This window comes from Microtus pennsylvanicus, chromosome 7, assembly GCF_037038515.1.
Source record: "Microtus pennsylvanicus isolate mMicPen1 chromosome 7, mMicPen1.hap1, whole genome shotgun sequence".
Lineage (NCBI taxonomy): Eukaryota > Metazoa > Chordata > Mammalia > Rodentia > Cricetidae > Microtus > Microtus pennsylvanicus.
Genome location: NC_134585.1, coordinates 50,049,008 through 50,073,963, shown reverse-complemented (window position 1 = coordinate 50,073,963; position 24,956 = coordinate 50,049,008). Strand labels below are relative to the sequence as shown.

Here is a 24,956-nt window from a genome sequence, read left to right as displayed (position 1 = left end):
TCCAATTTGCTTCTCTAGCTAGCCAGTTTGCCTTAGGGAATTCATTATCCTTGCCTCAAATGGGCTGACCACCCAGTGTGTTTACATGGTCCTGAGGATCTGAACTCTGCTCTTCACGCTTATATAACAAGCACTCTACACATGGAGCCATTTCCCAAGCCCGTTGTTGTGTTCTTGCCGTGCCCCAGGCATGCTAAGTGTTAAGGATAACATTTTGAACAACACACGATACCATACATATCCCAGAGTGCACTGGACTACAGACTCGCTATCTGACAGTCCACCACTTTACACTTCATGACTACTTTCCCACTCTCAGGGAAAACTGTAAGAGGACAGTATCTTGAAGGGAAAACACCAGCCAAAGACAGCGATAGGTCACTGTGAGAGGAGAGGAAAACTACTGGGCCAGCGGTGATCTTAACTGTAACTTAAGGACTGGTCACAAGCTTCTGCTACCATGATCCTTAAAGCTAGCTGCACAAACATTATTACTGGTGGGTGGGGTATTTAAAAGTTCGCCTATCGGGAGTTTACTTCTAGTGGTTGAGGGACTCAGAGGGTGAAGTGTTTGCTATACAAGCCTGAAGTCCTGAGTTTGGACTCTCAGCATCCACGGCTGTGGCAGAGCCATAATCCCAGCATCAGGAACTGGAGACAGGAACACCCAGGAGCTTCAACTCCAGCTTCCGAAAGATCCTGGTCCCCCAAATAAGGTGGCAGAGGGAGACACCAACATTGACATTTGGTGTGCACACATGCCTAAACAAATGTGTGTCCCTGCACACACACCACACACACAGACACACAGAGATACAGACATCCATCACCCCATCTATGCATATTCATGCATTTCTAGGCAAGTTTCTATGTGGAAAAAGTTGAAAACTGGATTTTCCCCTGCTTCTTAGACTTTTCAGATAACTCAGCAGAAAGTATCTGTGATTCATTTAAGAAAGAGTAATTCTGCATGTATCCCCTTGTCATCCCTTCTATAGAGTTCCAGAGTTGCCTAGCTGTACCCTAACCTTTATTGGGATTCAAATATCTATTAACCTGATGTGGTCTCATGCTCTTAGTGAAGTGTTTGATGTGTTTGTTTTTATGTGATAATGTGTATATTCAACAGAAGAAGAATACATTACCAAACCCCTGTCTATGTGAACCCTGAGTTTTGTGAGGCTGCAAAATGCCTGTCATTTTGTCTGTAGCCACGCGATGGCGCTAGAGCAGCAGGAATGGTCTGGTGTTTCTCCATCCACTCACGTAAGGCTCATTTCTAGTTCTGAGTGTAAAATGTCTGTTGTAGTGAACTCTGCCATTTCAGCAACATCCTTCACCAGTGAGTAATACCTGACTGTTGCTGAAGGCTGACGTGGATCAGGCTCTAATTAAAACACACTCTTAATTGGTCTGATACATTGAAACTCAGCCTTGCCTGTCTGTTCTGAGTTCACAGAAACGGCATCCTTCCTTCCGCCGTAAATGCTCTTACAGGAATCCAGCAGAAGGTGTTTTCTTCCACTTAAATTTTCTCTGATTAATCTAGGTCATGGCGACTGTCTGTCATACACTTTCTTCCAATACATCCCAAGAAATGTTCTTTTCTTTACCAGCTGCCTTCCATTCTAAACACTGGAGAAGCACATTCTAGAATCAGACACGCTGCATATATGCAACTTAATGCCCGTTGTCTTGGGCACAAAAGGCTCTTACTAGAGAACATGCAGAAGCGTGAGGTGGAGAGGCGGAGAGAGGAAACCGCTGCCTGAGTTCCCTCCAGACCTAGGGTATCAGCTGAGCTAGGGGTTTGAAATCCTGGACATTGATAGTAAAGGCAAAGCAAAGCAAAATGCCATGTAAACAACAGCTGTGGTGTTTCTAACAGCAGCCAGGCTGAGGAGTGTTCTGCTCTGTGGGAGAGACAGACAGACAGACACTCAGGCAGACACATACACACAGATAGGCCGATGAAAAGATTCTCGTTGTAGATGACCTTTCCAACAAGACACATCAAAGGCTTCCTCCACTCCAGGCTGTGCACAGAGTCTAGGACTTGGGAAGTGAAGAGAAGAGGATCAGGATTTCAAGGTTATCCTGTATCTTTAGCTACAGAATACATTTGAGCCTAGGTTGGGCTACATGAGGTCCTGTCTCAAAAATCAACCAATCAACACACACACACAAACACAGGAACATGCAGACGCACACACACATACACACCAAGCCAAATAAAAACTCTATTCTGGATGGAGATATGGCACCTATACTAGTTTTGGTCTGTAGATCAGTGTTTGTCTTTTCTGCTGTTTTGGTCTCCACACGAGGGGTTCTCCACAAGTTTGGAGTCCACTGTCTTCTCTGCCAGAAGACTTCAGTTCACTGATTCCGACTCTCCCTAAGTGTCACTCCCTTATGTAAAACACCGATTCCTGTCTGTCTCTGAACACTACTTTTCTTCACCCCACTAATTCCTATTTATCATTCTGTCATGTGTCCTCCCTGCTTGCTGGGCCTTGTTGTAAACACATTGACCCTTGTATTTACAATAGCTATCATGCGTTTGAACTTTACATTTACTAAAGTGTCTCTCTCATATTTGAATGTGTGATAACTCAACAATCAAGGGAGACAAAGAATGAACAGAGAAGGAAAAATTGCAAGAGAACATGGAAATGAAAGAGCTTAAGGAAGTGATTGCTGAACAATTTTTGTTAGTTTGTTTTTAGAAATAGTATCTAAAATAACGAGTTTTCTTGCAGGATTGTCTTTGAATTTTTCATTGATTCTCTTCCCCATACCTCCTCTCCTCCTTCCCCTCACCCTCACCCATTCCTGGTGCTTCCCTTCCTAATTAGTCCCTTTGTGTTCCTAAACAATTTCAAACATCAAATGATGTTATAAAATAGCCATTAATAAGAAGATATTTTTTTCCTGATTGAAAAGAGGTCAGGCCCTCCTTGTTCAGTCTCCCCTCATGCACACAGTCATTCATGCACAGATGGTGCACCCTTGCACACATCCACGCATACACGCACAGACATATGTGTGCTATCAGAGGAGACTGAGGGAAGAACATTTGAAAATTGCCGTAGTGGTAAAGTTCCTTCCAATCCCAGGACTTCCTATTTTTCATGCCCTTGAATCCTTTTGTTTCCCTGGAGATATCTGAATTCCTGTTTTGTATTCATTGATAAGAACCACAGAGAATAGTAAAATGAATATCTGTCTGTCTGTCTGTCTACCTAATATCTATCTATCTATCTATCTATCTATCTATCTATCTATCTATCTATCTATCTAATCAGTTAATCATATACATACATATACATAGGTATACACACACATAGTAAATAAATTCAAAATGGAGAAAATATGTTTGAGGCTAACACCTCTGGTCTTTCAGTCTCCAGTTCTGTATTCAAAGTGTGTAACGCTCATGGTTTCTCAAAATAGGGCTTTTCCCATTATCTCAGGGTTTCTATTACCGCTAAGAGACACCATGACCATGACTACTTTTTGTAACAATGAGGGGCCTGCTCGTTGGGGTTTCTGTCCCATCCAGTACCCCATAGCTGACAAGCCCCAAAGAAAATCACACAGAGAGTCTGTATTAATTATAAACTGATTGGCCCATCATTAGTTCTTATAGCTTATATTAACCCATTATTCTTATCTATGCTAGCCATTTGGCTCAGTACCTTTCTCAACTGGGTAGGTCACATGTTGCTATACTACTGTATAATTAGTAGAGGCATGGTGTCTGCCTGACTCTGCTTTCTTCCTCCCAGAATTCTGTTCGGTCTCCTCCACCCACCTAAGGGCTAGCCTATCAAAAGGCCAGGGCAGTTTCTTTATTAACCGATGAAAGTACACATAGACAGATGACCTTCCTACATCATCTTTTATAAAGGAAAATATTAAATTGGGGCTGGCTTACAGTTTCAGAGGTTTAGTCCATCATCATTCTGGTGGGACAAGGCAGTGTGCAGGTAGACATGGTGCTGAAGAAGAGCTGAGAGTTCTGCGTCTTGATTCGTAGGCAACAGGAAGTGAACTGTCACACTAGATGTGGCTTGGGCATATGACATCTCAAAGTCTGCCTCCACAGTGACACACTTCCTCCAACAAGGTCACACATACTCCAACAAGGCCACACCTCCTAATAGGGCTACTCCCTATGGGCCAAGCCTTTAAACACATGAGTCTGTGGGGGCCATAACTATTCAAACCACCATACCCAGAGATAACCTCCCCCTTTCCTCTCCCAAGTCCTCCTTTTCAGGGCTTAAGTCTGAGTGTAAGAAGTTATATCTGGTGTTAGAAACCATGTTCACTCTCACACTGGAGGAGCGATTGTACCAAAAGTTTCAACGAGAACAGAAAACTAACAATCAGCGCATAAAATTTCATGGGAAGTGACATTGTAAAGCTTTTAATAAAACAAGACGTATTTCTGGTTAACAATTCTTAACAAACTAGTATGACAAAGGAAGACATTTGATTTGAAAGCATTTAATAATGAAAGATTTAAGACTTCCTTCCTTCCTTCCTTCCTTCCTTCCTTCCTTCCTTCCTTCCTTCCTTCCTTCCTTTCTTCTTTCCTTCCTTCTTTTCTTCTGAGTCAGGGTCTCATATGGCTCAGGATGGCAGTGAACTCACTATGTAGTAGAGTTTAACTTCTTGAACTTCTAGTCCTCTAACTTTACTTCCTGAGTGCTACAGTTACAGGGATGTCACAATGTCTGATTTGTATGGTGTGAACATTATGTACAACAGGCAAATACTCCAACAACTGAGTTACAACACCAACAAAAACCATTGCAAATATTTGTTTTAAAATTTGTCAATACATGGATGCCTACTATGATTACTTCCATTTAACAGTATCCTGTAAATCTTTGATGTTGCATAAAGGAAAAAAATAGATTACGTCTAGTTAACATTATTCTGTAAATCTGTGACATTGCATAAATCTTTGACATAACACAATAAATAGAAATCAAGTGAATTCAAATCTCTCATTCTTTGTTATTCATGAAACTACACAGTGGAGTTATTGGAAGCCTTGGAAAGCCAGTGTATTGCACAGTTTAGAATTCCTTCCATTTAAATATTTCTAAATCTAAGTGTTATTTTCTTTTTTATTCTGATAATAGATTATTTTCTCACACAACACTTCCTGACTGTAGTTGCCCCTCCCTTGAGCTCCCTCATACCTCCCCTTTCCTCAAGATCCACTCCCTCTCTACCTGCTTTTAGATAACAGCAGGCCTCCAAGAGACAACAGCCAAATATGATAAAGCAAAACACAAGACAAGGCAAAAGCCCTTATACTAAGGTTGGACAAGAAAACCCAACAGGAGAAAAAGTCTCAAGACTAGGCAAAGGAGTCTTATTTGAGTTTTTCCCCCTACTTAGATGAGGCATACTTCACAATTTGTGGAGTAGCTGGTCACAGCAGCAGGGGTCCATAGTCAATATATTTGGGCGCAAATATTTTCTGAACTGGAAGTTTGTAAACATCTTGAATTTTCATCGTCAAAGTCTAGTAGGTATCATTTGTTGGGCTATTGTTTGACTGGCTGGGTATGGCTGTTTCAGAGGCCATGTTATAAGTCTGCCAATAAGGTTGGTGCATTGAACGGACACCTGAAGTCACTGTAGGATGCTTGCTCTTGCAGGCACTTGTTGAACACTCAAGCTTGAGAGTCTAATTTTGGATGGGAGAAAAACAATGAAGTCTTAGGCAATCAAGAAGGGAAACTAATTTAGAAAAATTTTGCTTTATGAGAAATTTTCTCTAAAATATTTCAGGGTAAATAGGGTGTCCTTCTTGCTCAGCTTTTAAATTAACCACCTTTTAAAAAATTAAAGGTGACCATGTTGGCGTCATGGCCCTCTGCAGTCCCATCTCTTATGATCCTTGAGGTGGAGTCTGCAATGGTTATGATAGTAAGAAAAGTAATAAAGAATTTTTTAATAAGTCCTTTGGCCATTGGGAAGGAATGAAAACTTTTCAGAGTTATTTCAAACTTGATTCATGAAAAAATAGTTTATGGAAAATAGTTGAAAGGTGTTTTCAAAAGATTTTATTAGCACATCTTAAAATAATGTGAGACTTTTATACATGAAGGTAATACACTTTTACAATATTCACTTTCCTGTTACCCTCTCTCATTCCCGTGTCTTTCTCGCTAGTCCTGTATCCCGTCCCTTTTAGCCTCTCATCTACTTCCATGTCTTTTGTGTGTGTGTTTCAGTGACTTTCATTAGGATTGCTTACAGAAGCATGGGCGCCCTGCCAGGGCACACCACCAAAGGACGTCCCTTTCCCTTCCTCAGCAACTACTAAGGAACTATCATCTTTAAGGAGAGAGCCTCTTCCCTTCCTTCTATAAGAGGGTGTTGATAGGCCCGGTATAGTCTAGTCCAGCTCTTGTACATGTAGTCACATGCGCTGTGAGCTCAGTGGTGTGACAGGTTTGTCACGATGTCAGCATTTCATACCACTCCCCATCCCTTCCTGCGACTCTTAAATTCTTTCTGCTCTGTCTTGTTCTGAGAGGGAGAGAGAGAGAGAGAGAGTGAGAGAGAGAGAGAGCGAGAGAGAGAGAGAGAGAGAAAGAGGTGACAGCCCGACATTCAACACTCATTTATTTTCTGTGCTTTTGCCAGTTGTCCCTGAAGTCACTACTGTTAACTGCAAAATGACATTGGTTCGGCCAGCACTGACAGTGGCATTATAGTCTATGGGCAGAAGCAGTTATTTAGAAGTTGTATCATGCCTCTCTAGCAGGGCAACAGCAGTAGCTTCTTCGCATTGTCCAAGACTTCCTAAGCAATCAGCTTGTTTATTGAGTTTACAGTTTCAGATGTAAACTCTCCTTTGGAAGCAGGCTTCAAAGTGAATCAGAAAACATTTGGTAACTTTTATAACAGTTGTGACATTATTCATTACTGCAGAGTAGACTCATAGTATCATATCATCTACAGCTGAGCAAGACTGCTAAAAACAATTATCTCCCTGCCGACTTCATGGCACCTTCAAGCACTGTCAAGACTACCCAGTGTGGAGAAAACTTTCAGCCCAGTTCCAACTTGATCACTTTGTGTCCGTGATCAAGACCTGTTGTGTCTTCAACAACAGGGTTTTATCGTTGAGTTGTGGTGGGCCTGTCAGAATCTTATCAGTTCTGTGAAGTGTGTGTGTGTGTGTGTGTGTATGCACATACTCACACCTTGAAATTGTCTGCGGGGAGGAAGGGACAGTTTAGTCAGCTGAGCAAGTGGAGAGGTTTCAATGATGAACTTCCTCTGACACCTGCTTGGTATTCTAGTTGTAGGCAAGCCGTTCACCATCATCTCTTGCTTCTGCCACCGCTGGGTGTTTGGCTGGTTTGGCTGCCGCTGGTACGGATGGGCCGGATTTTTCTTTGGCTGTGGAAGCCTTATTACCATGACTGCTGTTAGCCTGGACCGGTATTTGAAGATCTGCTATCTATCTTATGGTAAGTTGGAAGGTTCCTTGTTCCCTGATAGTGAAAGTTAGATGGTTTGAGTGTTAGAGCTGTATACACTCTGCACAGTAAATAAATTTATTATTAATAACTTCAGTGACCAAGAATACTTCTGCTATTCATAGCCTCCCTTGTCTTACTCTATATTTTGATTTGACGGGTATCAATGTATGTTTCCTTTAGTACTATTTTTATAATAATGCCTATAGCTTTTAAATATCTCAGTTCTTTTGTATAAAGTATGGAAATGCCTACCACATTTCCCCATACAAGAAACAAAAGCAAAAAGATAAAAAAAATGCATGAGCATGATCAGGTCTGGGGTATTTAGCTGATGACCTATTTAGCTTCGCAATTATAAGGAAGGCTGTCTGCGACTCTCCTTTAGGACTCAGACTCCCCGTATTTTCAGAGACGGGGAGTTCCAGAATGTTCTCCAGGTTTAGAGAGCCACACAGATGTCCCTATCTGAAAGGACACACACACTGAGATGCCGCTCTGCTGATCTGTCCTGGTATTGGTAGGTAGAGGAGTAGCTAATAAGGGAGCTGGTGAGGCAGCCGTAATTGAGTCTTCAGAGCTCTGTGTTTTCAAGATTAGACTGTCGTACTAATTCAAGTTTTAGTACCTTCGGTATGGGAATTTCTGGGAATTTTCTGAACAAGAAGGAGAAAATTTTGGGGCTCTTATTTTTAATATTGAGAATCAGACCTACTCAGGAAGTGGTTCTGATTCCCTTCGCGTAAAACTGTTTGGACTGACAACTGGTTAGGTAGAGTGGCCAAGGCCAGAGGCCAGAGTACAGTCAGCAGACAGATGTGGAAAGGAAAGGTTTCTTTGGTTACTAAACAGTTTATAGTGCCGAGACTCTAAGGGAGGCTATGGCAGGAGAATGGTGTTGTAAATGTCTTTACCATTACAATTTGAATCTCTTTTTATCAACACCTGGAGCTTCCAGCAGAAACAGCCCAAGTCAAAATTTCCAATAAGGTTAAAATGTAAAATTAGGCAGTTTGGATGACATCAGAGTCTAACTCTTACTATAATCTTTTTTTTTTAGCACAACAAACTCTTAAGTTTTAATAAAATCATAGATTTTATAGACAAGAAGATAGAAAGTTCAATTTCCTGGCAGTACTTGAGGAGACTAAACCTTGATCTCTGTTTTAAAATGTCATCTTGAGTTTAAACTTGCTATCAACTAAAGACAGGATGTTATCCATCACCAGAATCATGGCAGGGCAGGAACTGGATGAGAAACGTGTATACTACCTAGACTCCTCTAAGGTTGACCCTCAGTGATATCTCACCATTTGATCTGATTCCCTATTGGACCCTCCACACAGTGTTCTCTAGCATACTGGAATTTTAAAGGTCACTTGGGGATGTTCAGACCTTCCCACCATGTAATGTTGCAAACAGTTATCCCCGAGAGATGACCGTTTGGCCTCTTGCACAATTCCAGTGACCAGTGACGGGGAGCTTACTCTTGCACAAGGCAGCCCATTCTCTGATTGGTCTGCTCTCATTGTTACAATGTTATTCCTTATATTGAGACGAAACTGCCTCCCAGTAACCTCCACCCATTGGTCCTAGTTCTGACTGCTGGAGCAACACAGAACCCATCTACTAATCTCCTCCTTCCTGTACTTGACAGCCTTTCTCCATACTGGAACGTAAGTATCAAAGCACCTCACTAAGTAACCCCCACTCTCAATGCTTTATCCATATGCCTCTGCATATCCTTATGAGTATATGTTCATGGTCTCTGCCGGTGTTTGATGCGTTATCGTGGATGATCAAGGGCTGACAAACCTTTGTGGCTACCCGACCGCTACCCTTCTCGGGTTGGGCTTGAGGAAGTTGTGTACTTCGTGGTGTGTAATGGCATGTATTCGAGCAAATGCAGACAACTGAGCATAGCAACAATTGGTTCTATGTTTTTCTTAGTGACAAGACACATGCACACAGGAGTAGATGTTCATGTTCATGTGTATAGCTCGCAAAGCTGACATTATTTCATTTGCTTTAAACTTCATCAAAACCTTTAAGCAAAGACTGGGGAGACAGCTCAGTTGGCAGAGTGCTGGCCTGGCATGCACAGTGCCCCAGGTTCTACCCCCAGCACTGTATATACTAGGCACAGAGAGAACGTACACTTGTAATTCCAGTTCTTGGGAGAAGGAGGCAGGAGGATCAGAAGTCCAAGGACATCCTCAGCTCCACAGCCAGTTTGAGAACAGCCTGGGCTAGAGACTCAGGCTCAAAGCGAACAAGAAAACAAAGAAACCAACAACAAACCCATAAGCTCTGCATCAGCACAACTTCCCTTGCTGTTCAGGGCGGTGGGCCTTCAGAAAGGTGACATGAGACACTACCCTCCGAAGAACTGTGGTCTTAGGGACTCACATCTCTCTCGTTCAGAGCAGAAGCAGACTTGAGTGCGTGTGGAGGGGATCATTTAGCTTTGCTCCACGTGTTTCCGTATTTCTCCCCTGCTACTGTGCACCCAAGGCAGCAAGGAGCCACCCTCCTGGCCCTCCTTCCTGTGTGACAAGGGAGGGCCAGAGAACACTTCCATGGCGACTGATGCTAATCTGGCTTTGGTGGCTGTGTTGAACTTTGGAATATGATCACTGGTCCTTCACTACTTCTTTTTAACGACTTATGTTAAATTACGGCAGCATTTCTTCCTCTTGGAATTCCCTTTTGGTTAAGAAACTAGTATCCTTACACAGAGCTCCACCCCCACAACCTTCTTGAAGATGTTTTTTTCAGAGTTACCTTTGCAGCATGTGTGCCTAATCAGATTGTCTGCTGTTCTCCCACCACGGCTGTGTGTGCTTGACTGTCCCGTGAATAACAGGGAAAAAAACTGCATGAATTTCTAAGCATAGTCACCCTCCTCCGTGCCACAACACAGGGTCAGGACCCACCAATCCCACACAGCCAGTTTTTACGCAAACAAGGGGTACAGACACACAGAAGGTTTTAGGAATAAGGGTGTTTGAAAGACACAACCAATCCTTTATGATTTCTCACCTCCTGGGAAGGATTCTCCTTTCACTTCTTGGACCACTTCCTGACATACTCTCAAGCCGTCTTCCCAAGCTCCTCCATTGTCTTCAGCGTCCTTTCCTCCTTTGGCTGTCCGCTTCCCCCTCCCTCTGTGTCACTTCTCCCTCCGGAAGCTCCTAGGTGCCTAGAGAAAACTGTCCCTGTGAGTTCTCTTCAAATTGCATCCTCCTGGACAAAGGCTCCAGCTCTGGAACTTTCCCTCCCTTGACTTCGCTCTCCCCCAGGCTTCAATTATCTGTCCACGTCTCCCAGAATTCAGTGGAATGAATCTTTGGAGATGGAATTTGACATGTCCAGGGGAGGTACACGGGTGTCGGGCAGGTTCTGTGTGGTAATGCTTTTTTTTCCACCTCCAGGGGTCTGGCTGAAGAGAAAACATGCTTACATCTGCCTGGCAGTCATCTGGGCATACGCCTCCTTTTGGACCACCATGCCCTTGGTGGGCCTGGGGGACTATGCACCCGAACCCTTCGGAACCTCATGCACCCTGGACTGGTGGCTGGCCCAGGCTTCAGGTGGGGGCCAGGTGTTCATCCTGAGCATCCTCTTCTTCTGCCTCCTGCTCCCCACGGCTGTGATTGTCTTCTCGTATGTGAAGATCATTGCCAAGGTGAAGTCGTCATCCAAAGAGGTAGCTCATTTCGACAGTCGGATTCATAGCAGCCATGTGCTGGAGGTGAAGCTGACCAAGGTAACTGCAATCATTTTACAGATGAGAAGTCAAAGGTCAGAGGGTGAGAGGCATGGGGATGGCTGGGACCAGGAAAACCTAGAATCTCTATTGATTGTCTTCTCTATACATCTATCTATCTATCTATCTATCTATCTATCTATCTATCTATCTATCTACCTACCTATCTATCTATCATCTATCTATCTATCTATCTATCTATCTATCTATCTATCTATTATCTATCTATCTATCTATCTATCTATCTATCTATCTATCTATCATCTACCTACCTACCTACCATCTACCTACCTACCTACCTATCTAGATACATTTATAGAAATCATGACATAAGATACTTTAGAGCTTATACCATTTTGCTGGACTCTGGTGGGCATTTTAAGGACTTCCTACCATTCACACTGTCTGCTGAAGAAGCTTATCAGATTGCTTCTGAAATGGTTGGATATTATGGTAAAGGTGAGAGAATACAGCTGGTGGCTCTTTACATGTGGTAGTAAAGAGAAAAGAATATGGAATTTGACAACGGATGAGGGTTTGAATTCCATCATAACCATTCCCCTTTGTAACCTGGCACTAGACACCTAGTTTCTCTTTAGATTTAATTAATGGATTGGTTAATTGTTTACATATAAATAAAATATAATTATATTATTTCCCTTTCTCTTTTTCCTCCAGTCTCCACCATGTCCCTTCCCTCCAATCCTCTCATATTCCCTGTCACTCTCAAGTTGATAGCCTTCCGTTCCTTGATGATTATTGTCACACACAGAGACACATACACACACACACACACACACTCACACACACACACACACAAATGCACACACCCATTGACAAATAAGTAAAAACAACTTGTTGAATCCATCTTTGTGCTTTAACACCCAGCTCCTTTGAGTCCATTTTCTCACTGTGTAACAAGAATAGTATCACCTGGGTCTGGAGGGGCGGCTCAGCAGTTAGGAACACCGTTTCTTCAGGGGAACCAGGTTTGGCCTCCAGCACCCACACGGCAGCCTACAACTCACCTGACACCCTCTTCTGCCTCCTCAGGCACCATACATGCTCAAGCTGAGCAGACATGAAGGCAAACACCCACACATATAAAATAAAAATAAACCTAGAAATAAAAGCATTAAACCTCCCTGATATCCGTTATACACTGATACCAATTCCAACACATTTCTACTGAAGGAAGAAGAAGAAGCTCCCAGGGCCCTTATCTGTCTTTCCCTTCCTTCAGCCCCTGCTCAGGACTGCTCAGCTTCTCACTCATTCAGAGCTTCCACTCGCCACTATGATCTAGAAGTGTGTAACTTCAAGGCTGCCGGCCAAGATTTTAGCATCAAAATAAATTTATTTAAGTAGTTCTAGCTGGGTTGTTATCTTGATCTGTCCTCTTTTGGTCTGATTTCATCTAGAAAACTTGAAATGGCATCTGTCTACAAGCCTGGCAGCTTCTCTAATTATTTTTTTGTTGATGTTTTTTTCTGACTTCCACATACTACAAACGGAAGTAGAGGGTGTATTTGTCTAAACATATGCGTATTGTTTACACAATGCACAATCTGTTTGCACTCTCTGGTTCTGTGGCTCAACTTAACCTCACCTTTCTGAATACATTCGACTTTCTGAAGCACGGTTTATTATTGGCCAATAAGCGTAAGTTCAGTAGCACAGGCTCTCTCCGACTCTACTCAGAGCTGCCTATCAGAGGTCGTTAAAGTGTCACAGTCCCAGTTGGTTGGAGATCCAGCCAGGTTTTTGCTGTTCATTGTCCTGACTCTGTTGAGGTATCTAATTCCTTCTGTTCTTCCTCTGTAGCACACTCCATGTTCTTTATCCTAATCCCAAGGCCTCTGTAAGCAGTGTCTCAACTCTGCTTCCCTCTCCTCTGCAACCCATACAGTGGGCACTTTGGACGTGGCTAAGACCTTGATGAGGAAGGCATGTGTTTTCGGATTGTACCTCCTCACACACGCAAAGGGCCCTGTGCCTTTTCTCTGCAGCCTTGATCTGTGGCACTCAGCTCAGAAAGGCCAGTTCAGGACGTGTTCTCACCCCTTCTGAGGTCCTTTCTTGTCTTTGGACTACAGACATTTCATCTATTGGGGTGGAAAACTAGTGTGTACTTTCTTGTGCATTCTCAGCATCACTTAGGCCCCTGGCTGTGGACACTCATGGTTTTTCACTGTAAAAAAATGAAAAGCCTTTATTCTCAACTATTTTTTTACCTTCATGTGGGATTCAAGTTTCCTTCCTTTCTTCCTTCCCTCCTTCCCTCCCTCCCTCCCTCCCTCCCTCCCTCCCTCCTTCCTTCCCTCCCTCCCTCCCTTCCTTTTTTTCTTCTTCACTATCTCATGTAGCCCAGGTTGCCCTTAACCTCACCATGTAGCTGAGGCTGGCCTTGAACTCGCAATCCTTCTGTCTCCACATGCCAGGGACTAGAATTATAGCCATACTCTATCATGCTCAACTAACTTAAATTCTATTTTGATACTGAGATACCTAAAAATGGATGCTTAGTTGTTGCATGGGGCAAATATTTCTGCTGATAAAATTATTCGCCCAGTGCATTGAACCTCTTTGTAGCTCCTCTAATAAAGGGGGCAGTGCTGTGACTGGACATAATGTTAGAAAGGACACACAAGTTTTTCAAACATTATTGTGCCAAATACCTTGGCACCCCAGATTTGTTCTTTAAGGTACACTGATCAGCTATTCTATCCAGACCTGTAGTTAATCCAGACTCTGGATTTCTCTTTCCATCCCTTTCACTATTATTAAACACCCCTCCTCAACTGTCCTAGAGAGTTTAAGTTCCCTACTGTAGGGCACCAGGACATTTGGCATGTTTCCTTTAGTGGCACCTGTCATATTGAGCCGAACATTTATCTCTCTTTCTTTGTAGAAGGATGAATAAGGTACAGACATACATTGCAATCTGTTAGGGTCTGCATTCTGCAGTCTGGCACTTGCTAGATGGTAACCATGGTGCCTGCATTGAATACATCATGAAGGCGACCTAATTACCTTGCTAACTGTGAAGTGGTTCTTTGACTTCTGGCTTGAGCATCTCTTTCTTTGGGACTTTTCACTACATTCTTTCCCTTTTCTTGAGAAAAAAACAAAACAAAACCAAAACCCTAGCTATGAATTCAGTTTTTTCTCAGGTGGCTTGTTTCCTTGATTAACCCATTGATCAGTGAGGTATCGGGTTCAGAGGACTCCCTATGTGATGCCAAGGGCAGTTAGTAGAAGCACTTGCTCTATTTAAAACCAATTAGTTCTTTCTCTTTGTTCTCTTTAGCTTTCCCAAGGTTACAGGCCACTTCTCAGAGAAGGGTTTTAAAAATGGAATTCAGGTCTTCCTGTCAGAACGTTTTACTGAACTACTATGATTACTTCATGGGGATTGTCAAATTTTTAATTAATTTGCAATTGTAAACTCCTCTTGTGGTGTGTGTTCGATGCCCTTCTTTACTACCAGTCAATAGGGCCTGCAGGGAAACCACATCCTTCCAACACTTCCCGTCCCCAGAACCCAGCACATTGCCTCTAGCATGCTAAGTGCTTAGTAACTATTTGCTGAAGGAAAGAAAAACTAGGCCAGAGAGACATAATAATAAAAAAAAAAGAATTTCAAAGTCCTTGTTATTTCCAATATTCCCACTTGTCCCACAAGAGGATATACACTGTTAACATTTCTTATTGATTTTTGGTCATCAGTATTTGAATCCTGTTCTGAGAAATCACCAACATTTTTAATTGTTTTGGAAGAGCAAGCATGAGAGCTACCTATGTGAGTCAGAAGTGTAGAAAAAGCCAACAGCTCTACTCCTGTCACCCGCCAGTCTCATGTGCATCAGGGTGTGGTAACGGCACACCCAGGGCCAGAGTTCCCCTCACCCAAGGTGGTGTGTTCTAATCAGAACCACTCGGTGGTCAGGGCCTGAGTGCCATCCCTTCCTGAGTCTCAGGGCCAGGTTCCTGCCCAGATCTACACCTTTTGATAAGTTCTGCTCCACTCAGCAGAACTCAGTGCTCTAACCTACAACCCAGACTCCGGTCTGACCCATCTCGGGCAAACCATGCAACATATAAGGCCTTAGTTTTTCACATCTGTGAACAGGTGTGGGACAGAGAGAGAAGGAACAGCAAGTCCAATGGCATTGTCATTAACTTCAAAACGCTGAGATTCTGCCCATTTGCTTATACACGTTGGCTCATTTCAAGGCCTGTTGCGGTTGTCGAAGTAATTCTAGTTGGGTCCTGTAGCTGTTTGTTTTCCTGTCGCAACAGTGTCCCATCTAAGGAGCTTGGTTCACCTATAATGACCACATCTCCACCATGTCCCTTCCTCTGTTGATCAGGCCCTTACAAACTATCTCATGTTCATTAGGTCAGGCCATGGCTTAGTCTGGGGGCATCATCTTCAGTTATAGACTTAAACTCCCAAACACAGATGAGCAGGAGGAGGAGCGACCTAATTTGCCTCCTCTCTTTCGGTCTCGGGTTTTGCTTGTTTTTAGAGTAGCGGTATTTTTAAGGTTTGAAAAAATTGCAGCTGGAAAGTGTGGATTTTTTTTTCTTAAGCATGAGCTCATATTTTCTGCCTGGATCGCAGCCAGGGCTAACAGATGGCAGGCCCCCCCAAAGACTCCAGAAAAGTTTCTTTGCAAGTTTGTAGAAGAGGGTGTGAGACAGTTGACCTCAGCTGTCACTCTGTGGGTAAACAAAAGGAGCTCAAAGCAGACCTGTTAGGTTGTTGGATGACCTGAGCCCTTAGAAGATGGCCTGAGAGCACAGGGATCCTTTCTCTTGGTTTTACACGTGTGCGAGGGAACTGAGGTACAAAAAGCTATGGCAGCAGTCAGGGTCCCCATCTTCCTACTTATTTCTTCCCCTTCCCTTCACCCTTTATACTTTCTACTTTTTTCTTCAATAATATACTCTATAGAATAGGCTGTCCTGGAACTCATTCTGAAAAAATATTGGCCTTGAACTCATGGTCATCCTCCTGCCTCTGCCTCCTGAGTGCTAGGGTCACTGGCATGCCTCCATACTGGCCTTTTACTTTTCTGCATTTTGGTAGTATCACTTAGTGACAGGCATACTCACACATGGAAGGCAGCTGTCCCAGAAATGGCATTACTGTCTTTTAATCTAATTTTAATTGGTTGTGAGCAGATCTATGTACTTGCTAATATATCTATGATAATATATCTCGGTCTTTTCATCCATCCCATACATAGGTCAATTACACAGTGTCCGGCAGTGGGCAGGAGCCTCTACTACCTTTCTCTTGGCACACTGATTTTACCTCAGCCATCAAATTCACATTGCTATCACTTTCTTGGTGATGTAACTCAAACATGGATGGAGGGTTCGTTCTGTCTCCTTTCCTTCCTTCATGCTTTTCCTTTCACATCAATCCTATAGCCTCCGCCCATTGATTTCATTATTCAAGGACACGTGCAGCTGAGCCTGACTCAGATCTGGGCAGAGGAGATTGGTGGGAGGAACTGGACTCCTGAAATGGCTGTGCATAGAGCAGCAGAGTTTTGTTCTTCTGAGAGACAGTGGGGCTAAATAGGATTGGGACCATGAAGAGACACAGTATCTCACAGCCAAAGATCCCGCATCCTTCTACCATGTCCCTCACACCGAGAGGAGGGAGCCACCCTCCTTAGAACCGTTGCCTGCTCTGATAATTCAGAATCATGGATAGCTTTAAATCTTTATGCTCAGCCCCTCATCTTAAGACAATGTTAACTAGTTAGTTAACTTAGTGGAATTGAACATATGTGGGCACCATTACTTGGTAATACTTACTGCCACCCTGAACCAGAGCTGGGGAATACTGGCGTCCTTGGGTCTTTTGCAGCAAGATTTATTTAAAATGAACCGAGCTGCAGATGTGTGATTCTTTTGTACAAGCTAAACATGAATTCTGTGAATTGCCTCCCACAAAACTGTTCTAATTTAAGAACCAGAGCTTTTAGTGCTTTGTCAGTGAACCAAGAAACGGCGATGGGGATGAAGTCATTAAAAAATAAACAGCCTAGGAAGAGCGATGGGTACTGGGGATACCTGGGGAGTAAATGTCGGGAAACTGGAGTGAGATCGAATTGGGTAAAATAAGGAATGAACTCAGGAAAAGTTGAAGCCCAGTCCAATTGGACTGAGAAAATGTCATGAAGGTTTCAGAAAGTGCATGATAGATAGAAGCTTAAACATTAATTAATATAGTTTCTTTTCCCTTTGGTGTGTTTGTGCCCATGTTTGTCACATTGCATGAATGGATGGCAGAAGACAGCTTACAGGAATGGCTTCTCTCCTTCTCCCACTTGAGTTTCTGGGATCAAACCCAGGTTGTCTGGCTTGGTGGCAAGCACCTTTACTCTGGGACTTATTTCGCTGGCCCAGATTTACTACCTGAATGATTGACATTCTGTGCAATATAATTTAAAACGAGGTCAATGGAAATGGATGTGCCTGGCTTTGACTTTTCACCCACGCACATGCGCTTTTCTTTCCACACCTCTCACCTTTGCCCCTTCTTTTTGTTTTAGACTTGATTCTAATGATAGTGTTTTATTCTGAAGCCAGAAGCCCCACAGTACTTAACTGGCTGCGTTAACAAAACAAAACAACACAGTGTATCCAAGTCTTCTGCATCTTTTAAGAAAAGAAAACATAGCACGAATGTTATAAACCTTCCCTGTTCCTACTGAATTCCCATAAAAGTAGAAAATAAGATGGGATTTGTGCTAACCTGTTTTTTGTCAATGGCTTTGGCAGTGGTACAGACAATGGCTTTCAAGATGGCATAAGATCACCCTGTGACTCACCCTAGAACCAAAGATGGGGCTTTACAGCTGCTAACACAAGCTTTATTATTGTAGCTAGTGGTTTTTTTTGAATTTAGGAAAAAAGGGGCCTTACTGGGAACCTTGGGGCATCCACTCTTTAGAAACAAAAGTCACACTAAATCAAAGAGAAAGGACTTCTGGGTAGGTTTCTGTGGGATGATGGAAAAGCGAGCTCAGAAAGAGAAATAGAGGGTGTGTGTTAGTCAGACCGGGCTATAAGTGTTGGACATGGAAGAGAAAAAGATTCAGCTTAATAGCTGAAGCATTATTGCAGGGTCTTCGATCGAGTCCTGGCTCCTTTGGTTCATCTATTGGGGATTCTCGTTCTCTGTAGAGTCGAACAAACTGAGTATTGCGGAGAAGTTTCTTGCCTGCCATTAGTGTTGAAGATGAGTTTTGAAATTCCTTTTTTGAAGATTTATTATTTTTAAATCATGTGTATGTGTGTATATCTGTATGCAGATATGCGCAGGTGAGCACAGGTACCTCCCGTGGCCACAGGAGGCTCTGGATTCTCTGGAGCTGGACTGTCGAGTGGTTGTGAGCGCTGGGAACTGAACTTGAGTTCTTTGGAAGCACAGGCTGCTCTCTTTGACCTGTGACCCTGTCTCTGTCTCTTGAGCCTCCTGAGCCTTGAAATTCTTGAGTGAAATATTCTAAATTCTGCAACCTCAGAATTTAGAATATATTTTCCAATCTCTCTCTCTCTCTCTCTCTCTCTCTCTCTCTCTCTGTGTGTGTGTGTGTGTGTGTGTGTGTGTGTGTTTCTGGGGATGGAGATGGAACACTTGCTAAGCAAGTGTCCTATCCCTAAACTCAGCCTCATGCTTCGTTCTTACATATCTTGCAAAGGTAGGTTTCCATGGCAACACATCTCACACTCATGCCGCTCTTTAGGTCACAGACAGACAAGTTTTGGATCATTCCCTGTGTGTAACAGTCAGGCTCCTACTAATTCACATGGAAATGCACATGCATATGTGTGTGCTCATAGAAGACACACAAACACAAGGTTTATTACGGAGAATAGCACCCAGCTGTGCCACTTAAACAAAAGAGCATCTATACGTAATTTAACATGTTTGTACAGCATGCTAGGTCTCACACCTCTTCGGAGCACATCATGACCAGGATATCAGGAATGGTTGTTGTCTCTTTAGGTCAAATGATGGGAGGAAGACACAACGACACCCTTGTTCGTACCGTTCTTTCATCTTCCCAAGTTCTGAGGAAGCTCTCAAGGAAAAGTGAGGAAAGCTAGATCTCTCATTCCTGTCTCTGTAGTCAGTGGGTTTAGCACCACTGTTAGTCAGGTTTGAGTGATGCTCTACCTCTTATGTCAACTTCACGAAGCTAGGGAGAGAGATGCCAAGAATTCGAAAGCTGAAGATACAGCAGGAAAATTAAAATGAATGCAGACCAACGAAAGGAAAAGCACGCTCAAGTGCTGGTTTAGGTTCAGCTTTATTATTTAGCTCACTGGAAGAACAACAGCCTAAGGACATTTAGAAGTTAGTGATGCTCTCTTTTACATAGGTTCCGAAATAGGCCACTTAAAATAAAAAAAAAAAAACGAACCTGGACTTCATTTCCTAGGGTTAGTAGTCTCACTGAAAACCTTTTTATTTCTGTTTAACATTTGTCTAAACTAATCTGGTTAGAGTGGAAATTCCAGGTGGGCAGGGATGTGTCTGCTTGTTCTTCCTGTGTCCTGTACACGAAACACAGACTCTCAATACTACTTGTTGGCTGAACGGATAGTGGTCTGTCTATTCGCTGTTTTCTCCAGGCAATTTCTTCCTGTGGGCTAATCTTCCATGTTTCTGTTCATAAACCTCTGCAAGCTACAGAGCACATGGCAGTAAGAGAGAACTCAGCAATATGTTTTTACAAAACCCTGAACACACGTGTATTCTCTCTGCTCCTAGCCTTACCTCCCTGAGCAGCTTGTCCATATCTCTGTGGCTCTCTCATTTGTACATGGACAGATTCCACTCCTACATGGGGTGCCTTCCCTGCAGCTTCTCTTGCTGCTATCCCTTCACCTTGCCCAAGTGCAGAGGCTGTGCAACATACTCCATGAAGCTCTTACTTATTCCAGTAAGAAACAAACTTGTTCTCCTTCGTGCTGACACCAAAACCATATCCAGCTGTGCTCTGCTATTATTTATACTCTGGAAGACCACTCAGGAACTGGGGCGTGTTTAGGGTCTTGTCCAAAGCGTTTGCCAAAACTGTTTGCTCCCCTGAACTAAGATACCTGTTAGGATCAGCAGCTGTAGGGTACTAGTTAGGGTTATACCTAAAAGGACTGAGTTTGGCAAGGTGAAAACTTATGAGGGTGTTTTAAACTGTATTTCCAATTATTCTGTGGTCTGAAAATATTAAGGGATTATTTTAATTCCATGAGAGAAAACTTTCTATGTTGCTTTGGCTGAAGCTCCGCAACCTCTTTTTGTCTTTTATATCTGGGAAATTTCTGTGATCCAAGCCTCTTAACTTGTAAAAAACTTGAACCAGAAGAGTCAACATTTAGTGAAAATCTCTGAAGAAAGTGCACATTAGAATTTTAAATTAGGACAACACTTCTCAGTTTCCCGAGGCCAGTGGAGATGATTTAAGAGTTCATCAAGATGGACTTATTTTCTGTCAGGTCTGCAAGAGAACGTGGGTTGAGGACTCTGGCAAGCTCAGGAGAACTGGTATTATTTTATTATGATCTCTTGCCCCAATGTAGGCAGAATCTGACACTATCATAGGGTTATATTTTGGGTCTTTTTGAGGGCATTGGAATTTTAAAGTGGAGAGTAGACAGGATGTGGCAAATGGGATAAGGATTGTGCCAACTTCTCAGAAGTCAATGGAACGCAATCTCTGTGTTCAAAACGGGACTTTTTTGGGGACGAAGGACTTGCCCCTCCGTTAGGCCTGTCACAACACTTTGGATTGTTTATGAATTCTCTTGATCCCACTGCCTCTCATTTTCCCTGTGTCAGGTGGCAATGCTGATTTGTGCTGGCTTCCTGATTGCCTGGATTCCCTATGCAGTGGTCTCCGTGTGGTCTGCTTTTGGAAGGCCAGACTCCATTCCCATACAGCTCTCCGTGGTGCCCACCCTCCTTGCCAAGTCTGCAGCAATGTACAATCCGATCATCTACCAGGTCATTGATTACAGATTTGCCTGCTGCCAGACCGGTGGTTTGAGAGCAACGAAGAAGAAATCTTTGGAAGACTTTAGGTAAACTTCAGAAGCCGGAGATGAATTGTATTTTCTTTGTCTTAGAAAGCTATGGCACTTTAAGCTGACACTTGGGGAGGAGCTAAGTTCCCGAGGAGCTGGGTTAGGAGGATTTTGTTCTCTGATCATCAAAATTTTTGAACCCAAGTCATCAGATGTGTATGGGCTGGATGACGGACAGGTATCAAGAGGCATTCTAGGTTTTGATCCTGTGCATTTTGGAGTAATCACTGTATCAGTGATTGTGAACTTTCTTTTGAGGGGATTAAATCCATATCAGTGCAGGAGTGTTCTATGTGGCATTGATCCAACCATAAATACTTGTGAAAGCTTACTGGCCACTGTTGTCTGGGGCATCAACACTCTTAGGTAAAATCAAAGGCCTGAGGCAGAAGTGTGGGAGAAAGATGATAGATAACCCATTCCCCTCTCTGTTTTCTAAGTCAGGCTCTTTCGGGTATGTTCTAGTCTTTCTCTGTGTTACATTAAGACATGGGTTCAAGTAAGGTTAAGCCTGGGAAGCCTCTCACCTTTACACAGGCAGCAGGGTAGGAATTGTCACTTAAACATTGGTCTTTTTCATCTATGCTGTTTCTGCTGCACAGAGTACAAGAGACCTTCAAAGTCCACAACTATTTTCCCTAGAGGTCCAATATTAAGTGAGTACAGAGATAGCGAGGATTGTGGGGCGGAGTGGTCTTCTGTGTCTATGCAGACCCTGTCTTTGAGTAAAAAATGGAAAATGCATATCAAGTCATTGTCTAGACTGAGGAAGCAGGGGAGACTTTGGTCTCTGATCCTCTTGAGTTATTACCTGGGGACAGGTATTCTTCAACATTTCTTCTCTTTAACAGGGGGGTATTAGAGATAGACCACCAGGAAGACATGGAATTCTACCTTCTGATACTCTGCTTTACCACATTTTGAACTTTAATTTGTTTTTACCCTCTGAGTACATGGTCAAATAAAAATAATCATAAAAATTTATAAATTAGTGACAATATTGCCATTGTTGCTCTGCCAAAGGGATCAGATCTATAATTTGGGATGGAAACTTAGTCTTTAAGACAGTAGCTTTCAATAGTCCAACTTCTGAGGGGCACATTAGTTGCTTAGAGCCAAAGACTGGGATGAGCTGACAACAGGAAGTTGTAGTGACTGAACCAAAGGGTGTATGGGAAAGGCCTGCGTGACAAATGTGGGTGGCCTGTCAGAGTGTTGATAGTTGATGTCTTCTCTTTGGAAACGAATGATTAAGTCCAAATGCTAACATCTATATCTTTAGGAAGTTCTAAAGCTTTTTCCTTACCAACTATTGATTCTTTATTATGGATGCAGGTAGATGGAATAATTTTCACAGAGAATTTTGGGAGAAAGTAGCGGGACACTTCTTTACTCAAAAACGACAACGTGACAGAGGTGGCTGGAAGCGCTTCTCACCCAGCTCAGAAGTTTGCCTTGGACTGTGATTTGCACATGTACTCACAAGTGTGAGCAGCACATAAATATTCAACACTCAGCAAGGGAAAGAGGGACAGAAAGTGACTTTGGGGCATGAGCCTTTAGAAAACCCAGTCAGGCAAGAGATAGCTCGGTTTAGTTGTCCTCATGAAACATTTATGCAGAATGCAGTGACTGCTTTTCTGAAGGTGATTGAGAGTGTTTTATGTTCCTAACATTCCTTCTTCTACTGGGGAAGCCAGCGTCAGGGCTGAAGCAGTGGGGAGACCTTGGATTCCACAGGCTGGAGCGCCTTCTCAGAAGCCATTTTGGAGAGGTGTTGAACTGTAGGTTTTAGAAGTGTCTGCTCCAGAGGCTCACAGAAGGGTGGAAGGCAGCCCTCAAGGATTCTCTTTTAAATAGAATTAAGTAGTGCCTGTTTATCTCTGCTGTTGGTAAGAGGCCGAGTGCTCCTAGGGTGACGTGAAGTGATTCCGTGGTTCAGACCAAGTCAGTGAACTGAAATGGGATTAGCAGATGATATTTTTGCTCCTTCTGTTTCTGAGATCTGAAATGTGTTTTGAAAAATTGAATTCCAACAGAAAAGCTACTGTGTAGAATATGAGCTTGTGAAAAGAAATTTTGAGTTAATTTTAACAGTCCTAGAAAAGTAATGCTGAACTTTCCACTGTCAACTTCCCTAAAGTTTGGCAGAAGGTAGTGAGCCACACAGCAAACAAAAAAGACCCCAGAATTCCAAACATTAGAGAAGTTTCCAGTTTGAAAAGGCACTGCAGTCCTCGCTCGGCTGCTGAGATAGAGTCTCTTGTGGCTGGCTGTGTGATTGTTACCTCAGGAACTCTGAGAACTCCACCAGCTGAGATGGGCCCAGGCTGGGCCTGAGTTTCAGGCAATTGCCTGGATCTCTCTCCCAGGTGATTTTCATCACAGCCCTCTTTGAAAGCTGATGGAGGAGAGGCAGAGAAAGGAAAATGCCTGCAATGGCGGGCAGAGTTACAGTTCTTTGCCTCAGCCTCCGTGGAGACCTACGAGGTTGTTTTCGGCTGATGATAGAGAAAGAGACTTCAGTCACATGGGCAGAAAGCAACAGACTCAGTGGGCTATGCTGTAAAGGACAAATGTCTTTCACACTTCTTGTACATTAGCCCAAGGGCAGCCAATACCCCAAATTCTGGGATGGCTCTTACCCTTCAAGTGAGTTTACAGGCTGCCTCTGCAGGTTCAAATGAATGAGCATGATGAATCACTGCTTTCACAACACAGGGAGTTTGTGCAAAGAAACGCTCTGGATGTAGAAGGCTTTGCCCAAGAGATTTCTTTTTCATTTCGAATATCCTGTATTTTTAGCTTTCTTCTCGTTTAAGCTGAAACTTTACGTGCATAGTTTTTTTCCACAAGTTTTTGCTTATTTTTCTACCACTTGATACAGTTTTTTTTTAACTTTAAAAAATTTAATAGATGTATACAATATATCTAGAGAACGCCTATGCTCTACTACACCAGGCTTCTCCGAACAGGTAGTGATGGTCGCTAAGCTGACGTGACAGCACACTTAAGAGTGCGTGGATGTATGTCTCTGGATGCATTTCCTTGTCTCTTCTCTGTTCTAGGCTGCACACTGTAACCGCAGCCAGGAAGTCTTCTGCCGTGCTGGAGATCCATCAAGAGGTATGAAGACGGACACAGCAACACTCATGGACACACTATTCACACACTTGCCTTTCCACTGGTCTTCACATTCACTCGTGGCTCCACTCTTGTCTTTATACTATATTTTTATATTTTGTATATTTCCCCTCTTTTTCTTGAAGCCAGGGTTTGTTGGGAAACTGCAAAGGGAAACTAGGCTAGGACTTCCTGAACACAAGGAAGGAGATCCCTGATACTCTCTTTTCCTTATGCCAAACCTATCCCGTGCCAAATAGGATTGGCCTAAGATATGAAGAAAAAAAAATGTTTACAAGTTTTATTCATTAGGGTATTGTTTTACTTATGTCATCATGACATCTTCTTTATCATTGTCATCATCAGTCATCATCATCTTCTTCATCATCATTTTTTAGTGGAAGGCCAGGGATGCTGTGCCTGGGGTT

The 24,956-nt window shown here is 43.0% G+C and overlaps 1 protein-coding gene across 1 annotated transcript in view; it reads left to right on the top strand.

Moving 5' to 3' along the window:
- Positions 1–24,956, top strand: part of Opn5 (opsin 5) — a 49,445-nt gene that overhangs the window by 5,194 nt on the left and 19,295 nt on the right. Inside the window, exons 3-6 of the mRNA XM_075978915.1 lie at positions 7,341–7,511; positions 10,955–11,289; positions 21,161–21,402; positions 24,474–24,531. Coding sequence (XP_075835030.1) covers positions 7,341–7,511; positions 10,955–11,289; positions 21,161–21,402; positions 24,474–24,531 — 806 coding nt within the window. The remainder of the gene's footprint in view (positions 1–7,340; positions 7,512–10,954; positions 11,290–21,160; positions 21,403–24,473; positions 24,532–24,956) is intronic.